Source organism: Nestor notabilis, unplaced genomic scaffold (genome assembly GCF_000696875.1).
Source record: "Nestor notabilis isolate BGI_N333 unplaced genomic scaffold, ASM69687v1 scaffold6856, whole genome shotgun sequence".
NCBI classification, from domain to species: domain Eukaryota; kingdom Metazoa; phylum Chordata; class Aves; order Psittaciformes; family Psittacidae; genus Nestor; species Nestor notabilis.
Window position 1 is genome coordinate 26246 of NW_009934204.1, and position 8629 is coordinate 34874.

Below are 8629 nucleotides of genomic sequence, written 5' to 3' on the forward strand. Positions count from 1 at the left end.
GCTTTTCATGTCCATGTGGTGGCTGTTGCCAGGGCTGATAAAGGACTGACAAACAGGGACTGCAGAGGATGGGCCAGCTCCTGTTCCTGTGAAGATGACAAAGGACACAAAAAAATACGTGTTCCTGAAGTATTAAGACTAACCACTGGAACTCACGGGGTGTTTTGCATTTCATGACCAAACGGAACTGCCAGGCTATCGAGGGCAGGGCTCGCTCTGACTCTACCCACACAAAGCCTACAGCAGAATCTCCACTAAGAGTGTGGGGCTTGTGGCAGGTATCCCAGGGCAGGGCTGTGTACCTCCATACGCGATTTGTGAAGTAGGTGTATTCATCCATCTCATGGGCTGTGGGCAAAGAAGCACGCAGGTGTAAGCAAAGTTTAGAACAGCAGCAGGCACTGGTCAAGCTCAAGCTTTGCCTTTTAGCAGCCTGGAAAGAGGAGGGGGAGGTAATCGTTCCCTAGCATGGATCAGAAGCCAGGCTGAGGCTGTGAAGGGCTTGGCATTGAAAAGGAGTCAGGACTTGCAGGAGAAGTGAATGTGGTGTGTTGCATGGATAGGGCCAGAGAGCTCTGGAGCTGCAGGGGCAATGCAAGGAAAAGGAACTGTGTTGACTTGAGGAATGTATATTTGATGCAAAAGGCCAGGACTGGTGTAGGACTTGGGACAGGCAGCCTTTGTTTTCTGTAATATGCTTCCAACATCAAACCTTCCACTTCAGTTCTCCTTTTCCCTCAGTTTAATCACTGGGATAGAGGAACTCACTCTAACTTAGCATTGCTAATCACTTTCTACCCTGAACATGCAGTCTGGTGAGTTTCTTGACCAAGGGTCCTTGCCTGCATCTCCCTCCCTCTACATACTCTTCAGGGCCGTGCCTGTGATGACAAAAAGGGTGTTGGGCCCTCACCTTACTCGCATGGAGCGCTGTAGCTCATCACTGTAGTTTCTTCTGGAAGATGAGAAAAAAGGTGCTGTTGAGATACGCTTGACAAAAACTCACTAAAGCAACCCAGCATTGTGACTCTGTTTTCAAGGGAAGACGTTCCCTAAGCTTACAGCCCATGATTGCCTTCCACTGTGTCACAGGAAACCACTTTGACACATGGTTTGTGTCAAAGTCTCTGTGTGCAGTTATTCTGGATTCACCCAAGTCATGGTGCTTGTGACCTTTTAAAGTCCCAAACAGCTCCATTACAATAATGGATTCCTCGCTTTCCGAAGCAATAGCAATCCCTAGCTTTCCTCCCCCTAGGGACCCCAGAAAACAGAGGACAAATTATTTTCAGTGTCATTTTTCTAAGAGGGCCCTCACTCTTTTAAGCCATCCCCCCACTATAGTCCCTCTGCCTTCACTGCCTCCCACAGAATGAGCATACATTTTGTGGGAGAGTTAGACCTTAAGTGCATCTGCATGCTAACTTCAACCTTGCAGGTTTTGGGACCAGAGAAAGAAGGATTTACCATTTTTAAACCTAAGAGGTTTCAAGTCCATCACTAGAGAGCTTCTAAGGGGCAGTTAGATAAACATGTCAGGGACGGTATTGTCTGAGACTTGGCAACTTCAGAAAGTCCCTTTCCAGTGGTACATTTGGGTGGTTTCTGAAGTACAGCATCAGAGCTTACCTGGCATGTAGTAATCGTAGACCTTGATATTAGCTGGCTTACGATCCTTCACTTGCATGTCCTGCTGCACCATCAAAGTGTAGGTGTGAGGCTGTCTAGTCAGCTAAGACCAAAAGATGCAAGGATTACAGCCAGAACCAAAGTTCTGCAACACAATTCCTTCTACCTGCTCTGAGACCTTACCACTGTAACATACTTGTCCACCTCAGAAACATCTTTTACTTCATATGTTGTGGCCATCTCCCATTTTTGGTCACCAAATTTAGCTCAGTTCATGAGAGACATCAAACCCAAAGAGTCAATGTGCAGTAGGTATCTAAATGTGTTCCCAACCAGCTCCACATTCCCCGCATTGAGCTCTGCTCTGAACTCCTTCATGCATCTTGCTGAACTGGCTACTTTCTTATACATGGTCCCATTACATCAGCTCTTATTCTCCAGTCTCCCACTTCATCATTAACCAGACAAATGCAAGGTGTGGACGAACAACTGCTGGATGGTAATAGTTACATGACCTGCTGTTGACTCGGTTCCACCTTGTGCTACCTGGCAGCCTGAACTGAAATCTTTCTTTATGCTGCTATTCTGCTCTGCGCTGTAGATGTAATGAAAGCAGCATCTCTGTAAGCCTAATGCATCCACATGACAATAACCTGCTTACTATGAGGCTAGGTTAGCTCAGCTTGTTGACAGCTGGGGATGAAGAATCACAGAAATGTAGAAGTGCACTTGGAAACTCTGAAGTTTTAAAATTCATGCCAGGTCTTGTTTCTGGTGCTGTACCTAGAGACAGGCTCGAGCGGTTGTTAATCTGTGGATTAATGGGGCTCTGGAGCAAGCACTGCTGTTCACACAACCATCTGGTTTAGTTTTGAATGATCTTGGCAAACTCCATGAGCAATCTTGGATGCTCCCTACTACATTCAGGCTGCTTAAGGGCTTTCTAAAAATTCAGGCTTGCTTGAACTTGCTAGATGGATCCTATTACTACTCCCCCAGTCCTGATCAGACACTGTATATGGACTTATCAACTGTGTCTGAACAGTGCCAAAAGCTATAGTCTTAACATCAGAGATAGCCTCATTTCGCTCAAGTGGCCATGTGTACAGGCTCTACAGCTGAACTACTGCAGGCTGACAAAACACACTTCTCCATACCAGCAAATGTGGCTGGCATGTAGGAACAACTCTGGAGTCTTAAGATACTGATGGAACCAAGATACAAGAGCAAGCGAGTAAGCTAAAAGCTATATGCCAGTCCATAGTCCTTTTAATGATGATGATAGCCTAAATTCCACTTACTTCCTCCAGGTAGAGAATGACTTGGTCAGCTTTGCTTTCAACTTTCTTCACTAAAGGCATTTTCTTTAGCTGAAAATGAAGGGGGGGGGGTGGGGTGGGAAATGTTAGAAAGACTCTAACAGAAAGCAGAAACATTCAGGGGTATTTGTGAGAGCATGGTCAAAATGTTCACATGCCAAAGGAGCCCTTGGGGTAGAGGAAGGCAAGGTGCAGCCTGGAAGAGACTTTGGGTATAAATATTTCTTGGGAAGAAGACAACCGTGTTTTCCTGCCCACAGGAGTGACCACAGTCCTGCATGCAATCCTTCATGATGGACATCCATCACTATTCCCATCCCAGCTGGGCACAAACTCGCGGTCTCACCTCTTCCAGCGAACCTGCCACGGGGCTGTATCCTGACAGCAGCTCCACTTGGATCAAGACCATGTTGGTGGACACACGGTTCCCTGTGTAGCTGCAGCAGGAACCCAGGGGATAGCACTAATGTTACTTTCTGAGCCATGATCTCCAGATACTCTGCTCAGCTTTGGTACTCAGGTGGAGGAACCTGCCTTTCCTTCCAGTGTTTCTCTTGTTAAGCATACCTGTGTCTGTACTGTAATAAATCTTTGTGCTTCCTCTGATTTCTCTTTTAATTATGCTGAGCCAAGGACAATAAATTCCTTGGAAAGCTTCTGGAGTTACCTTCTCTAGGCATGTCAGGGAATATCACATCCTCCACCTACTCTCTTGGCAATTCTGTCCCACATCAGGGACAAGGCAGGGGTACAGCAGAGGAGAGTGGTGTGACAGTCAACCAGGAGCAGAGGAGGGAAGGCTCAGGAATAAGTGTCAGCAGCTAGTCCCACAGGGCCTTCACATCACTAGTGTTTTGAGACCTAATCCTGGAAAGGGGTGAGACCCACAGACCTTGAGAGACTGGCATGATAATGAGATAGGACTGTAGCCTGAGCCATCCTTCTGGGGCCTTGTACCTTTCACCCAGCTGAGGAGAGCATGGTTAAATGAACGGGGACATCTTAGCACTTGGACCTCATGAGTGAAGGGGAATCCTGGCCATCAAGAGACTGTTGTGGTGCCAGAAGCCTTTTAGCATAGGGGAGTCAAGGGGCAACTGAGTGTCTCCTACCGAGCACGAATGGTGACAGGGAACTGGGTGATGTTGGGTGCGGCGCACTCTGTCTGCACAGACACAGCAAAGGTGACGTCGCTCCTCACTGGAGGGATGTGGTACCGCAGAATGGCCTGCAAGGACAGAAAGAAGCCAGTTGGCAGGGAGCAACAGGCTGCGTTTTTCTGCTGAAGAGTATCTTTGTCTAGTGATTGGCTGCTGTTTGCTGTCTTGCATTGGTGTAAGAGAAAACTATGTGGTGGAAGTGGAGGTTCTGCTTGTGCACTGCTCCTGGTGGTGTTCCCTCGACTTCTTGGAGGAGAGGTGCAGCTCTGACTGGGTGGAGATGATCCAGATTTCATTTGTGAAATTGCTATTCCTTTCCTGTTGGATCCCAGCTACTGCTGTGAGCCTTGAAGCCCAGATTTCTGCAAGTCACTGCAGCAGTCTGTTTTCAGTGTTGGCTAAGTAACAAGATGGCAGCAAGCCCCTGGCTTTCAAAGCTTTTCCTCAGACAGACCTTCTCTCCTTGGCTGGGCTTACCTGCAGGAAGAGGCACCCATGGCCCTGCACATGCACAGTATAGTCTTGGGGAATGGCTGGCAGCTCCACTGTCTGCAGCAGGAGGCGATTGGTGTTGTCTACTCGGATGTTCTGGTGGAAACCCTCAGAAGAGAGGGAAGCCTGAAGATCAAGGCCATCCTTGCTGAAGGTCTTGGTTGCATACAGGGCTAGGGCTTCCAGAGCAACCACTGTGTCCTGAGGAAAGAGACACACATTAGGCAAAATAGGATCCCTGCTTCCTTTGCATGCTTTTCCCTCTCTTACACTGCAGCTACAGCACAATAAGGATTGAGCTTTCCCCTTGGGCTGTTAATATGGGATTAACTCAAAGGAATACAAATATTCACCTTTTCCCAACTCCCAGGAACTGTAAATCCATGTATCTTTTTTATTCTTTTTTTTTTTTAAATTTTAATTTTTTATTATGGGCTGTGCTAGAACCCATTGCTCTCAAACCATAGCCTGATGATGATGGCTCAAGGGGATTACCTGGGTTGAAGCAAAGCCTCCATAAGGGTTTTGCTGCTTGGTGAGCCAAGACACAATCTGGGATGCCTTTCTGATTTCGTCTGAAGACAAACTTGACTTTGAAAGGTGAGCCATGAGGATACTAGACGTCAGTTCCACATCAACAGATGGAGCCTGATACCAATAGAGAGAGCCTTCTTCCTGTTTGGACTGTTGACTCCAGAATATTTGGTCATCTAAAGGTGGAGTGGAAATACTTATGGAGTGTGTAGCTGTATCTAATGATGTTGGAGTCCTATTCAGCCTGTGTGCCTATGCACTGAGTGAACAAGATATGGCTGCATATCTCCCTATTTGCCCCACACACCCTGCTTTTCCTAGTAAAAACATAGGTCTGCAGTCTGGGAAGAAGCTCTACAACATCCATGAAGCTCCCTGGTTTAAATGACTGGGAGACCAGGACTGTGAGATCATCTATAAAGAAAGTCTGCCTCACAGTGTGGATATAACCTGTGGATATAGCCTGGCAAACAGAGGCTATCCAACCCTTGGGCTCCCCACAGAGCTCTGCCAGGGCCCCACACTCCTGCCCTCTGTTCCTGTGGTCGTTCAGCCCTGGGATCTCCACACAATTATGCCAATGGCCCTCTCAACTGCCCCACAGTTTTGATACCTGATATTATGGCGGCCTTATCCAACCTTCGGAGGATTTTCTGCCTGAGGGCTTTATCACCTGCTACTGCAAAGGCGTTTGCAGCTAGTGCCAGGCTATAGAGGTTGGAACTGTCAGTATCAGCATTGACCAGGTCCTTTATACATTTCAGAGCTTTCCCCACAACTGGGTCCTAGAATACAATTGAAAGCACACCGGTTGCTGGCAGCATCTGAGGAGGGGATGCAGCATCGGCATGGGCAGAGGAGCATGGACACAAGGAAACAAGGGCAGGACACATGGGGAGAAAACTGCTAGTGCACCCGTGTGTGCACAGAGGCAGAGCACTGGTGCACTGCCTGCCGAGATGCTGCACACACAGCCCATCCCTGCTGCTGACACTCACAGAGCGTGGCATCCCTGAGTGTATGAGAGCTGTGATGACTGCAGAGCTCAGCCCCAGTCCTTCCTCCACTGCACCCTGCAGGACGACAAAACAGAAAAGAGGAGGGCTGCTGTGAGAAGGGAGTAGTTTTCCAGTGCCTTCTGCCCCCCAAGCGAAAGACAGTGCAGGCAACAGTGTTGGTCCTATTCCTTCTGGTAAGGAAGTGCCAGGGCTGGTGCTTACTCTTGTAGGTCCTGCTTACCAGAGCCCTTCTCAGTCACAATGACCCAAGCTCCTCTGGGCAGATGATTCCCACCCTCTGTTGAATACAACCCCCTTTCCCCTCCCCTGCAAAAGATTTTCAGTAGCAGATTTCAGTGCCAAGGGAAAGTGATGTTCCCACAGCGCCGTGCAAGGTGGCACCTCCCTTGAGGGCCAGGACAGTGGCAGGGATGTAAAGGAGCAAAAGAAAAGGTATCTTTCAGAAGGCAAAGCGAAAGGTCCCATTCTCTTCTGTCGGAGGATTAATTGTCTGAGGTTCTGCCCACCGAACTGCTGGTGGCTCCACGACTTTAGTTGTTCTCTGAGCGTGTCTGTGCATGCACTGTGCTGTGTTTCTGAGTGCATAGGGCACATCCCTGGCAAGACGAATCTCACATGAGTGGCTACCATCAGTCTTTCATTCACTCAACTTCTGACTCTCTCTGTACAAGGGGGACCTCAGACTGAAGGAAGAAATGGCAGCTCAATAATGGGAAAAGAAGCTAAACCAGTTTACCAAGGGAATAATACAGAGCTTAAAAACTCTTTCTGAGGCACGTATTAGCTTTTGAGATGGGCCTAGGACAGGGCACTGCCTCAAGTTCCACACACGTATGATCAAATTCAAACATTCATCATTCAAAACTTGAAAAGGTGCCACCATGACTAAGCACAACTCTGAGTGTCACCCAAGGGTGACCTTGGGAACATCAGAGCCTCCCTGCTGCAGTAGCATTCATTTGTTCTTGGTACCCAAGTTGGGCCTGAAAGAGAAGGAACTCTGAGGTACCTAAAACCAGCCAGAATGTATCATACCATCAGACCATTGTTGAAGAGCTTCCCCACACTCTTGAAGCAGCCAGATGGAGTCTGACTTTTAATCAGGGAATTGGCAGCATCTTTTATATTTTGCTCATCTATGTGGATGAAGTCCCGGGCTTGGCTGAAGGTCTTGAGGACAAGGGCAGTAAGCCTAGAGCCAAGGGAGGGAGAAGAAAATCAGATTGAACCAGTCACTGATGCCCATCTCCACTAGGAGACAGGAGTCTCTGTGTCTTCCACTATGTCATTCCTGGAGAAATACCAGCAGGCTAGAGCCTCTGTGCAGATGGAGAACTGGAAGCAATGCACATGAGTTAGATGCTCTTGAAGCTTGGGCTTAGATCCATTTGCAGCAAGAGAGAAAAAAATCACTGGCAGTTCAGTGCTTCCCTCAGAACTCTGCCAACTCTAACAGGGTTTAACTCGTGTGATTTAAAGCCTGGAAGGCTGATACTCAGTGAGCTCAGTCAGCCCCTTTCCCAATCCTGCTTGGGCAGAAAGCACTCTGGAAAACCTGGAAAGAACATGTCTTTGCAGCCAATTTTCAGAATCAGCCTCAGTTGGGGTGCCCAAGCACAAACAGTCACATGGGGATACCTCAAGTGAGTGCATTGGCATGGTTATCTTCCAAAAAGTCTCAGGAGCAGTTTTTGTTCCAAACTCCATACATTCACACTCCCTCAATTTCCCCAGACCAAAATCCAAACCAGCTGGAGCCTGACCAGGTCAAGCTGTTGTTCCTTAGCTGTGTCTGGATATTTCTGCTTACCATGTGTTCCCTGGCTCACTTCCTTCCCCAAAGGCACTGTATGAGCCATCTGCGTGCTTGTACAGGAGTTGCCGCTGATATCCTGTGGGAAGAGGCTGGGGGTAGTGAAGATGCTCTGTGTCTATCATGTTCTCAAGGTGAAAACCTGCCCTGCGAATCCTGCTGATCATTATAAAGAACATTGTCTCTGAGAAATTCAGTAAAGGGCTTTCAGAGAAGTGATCCAGAGCAGCCCTGCAGAGAAGGACTTGGGGGTGTTGGTTGATGAGATACTGAACATGACCCAGCTTCAGTGTGTGCTTGCAGCCCAGAAACCAGCTGTGTGCTGGGCTGCATCAAAAGAAGCATGACCAGCAGGTCGAAGGAGGTGATCCTGCCCCTCTACTCTGCTCTTGTGAGACCTCATTTGGAGCACTGTGTGCAGTTCTGGTGTCCTCAACATAAGAAGGACATGGAGCTGCTGGAGCAAGTCCAGAGGAGGCCACGAAGATATCAGGGGCTGGAGCACCTCCCGTATGGAGACAGGCTGAGAAAGTTGAAGCTGTTCAGCCTGGAGAAGAGAAACTGTGTGGAGACCTCAGAGCAGCCTTCCCATACCTGAAGGGGGCCTATAAGGATGCTGGGGAGGGACTCTTCATTAGGGACTGTAGTGGCAGGGGAAGGGGG

At 48.4% G+C, this 8629-nt stretch overlaps 1 protein-coding gene across 1 annotated transcript in view; it reads right to left on the reverse strand.

The window, feature by feature from the left end:
• Nucleotides 1-914: 914 nt before the first annotated feature.
• LOC104407828 (alpha-2-macroglobulin-like protein 1) overlaps nt 915-8629 on the reverse strand; it is a 26676-nt gene continuing 18961 nt past the window's right edge. Inside the window, exons 24-34 of the mRNA XM_010017213.1 lie at nt 7964-8045; nt 7189-7345; nt 6133-6207; nt 5748-5919; nt 5096-5310; nt 4586-4801; nt 4061-4176; nt 3295-3385; nt 2931-2999; nt 1630-1732; nt 915-955 (exon numbers count right to left, since the gene is read on the reverse strand). Coding sequence (XP_010015515.1) covers nt 915-955; nt 1630-1732; nt 2931-2999; nt 3295-3385; nt 4061-4176; nt 4586-4801; nt 5096-5310; nt 5748-5919; nt 6133-6207; nt 7189-7345; nt 7964-8045 — 1337 coding nt within the window. The remainder of the gene's footprint in view (nt 956-1629; nt 1733-2930; nt 3000-3294; nt 3386-4060; nt 4177-4585; nt 4802-5095; nt 5311-5747; nt 5920-6132; nt 6208-7188; nt 7346-7963; nt 8046-8629) is intronic.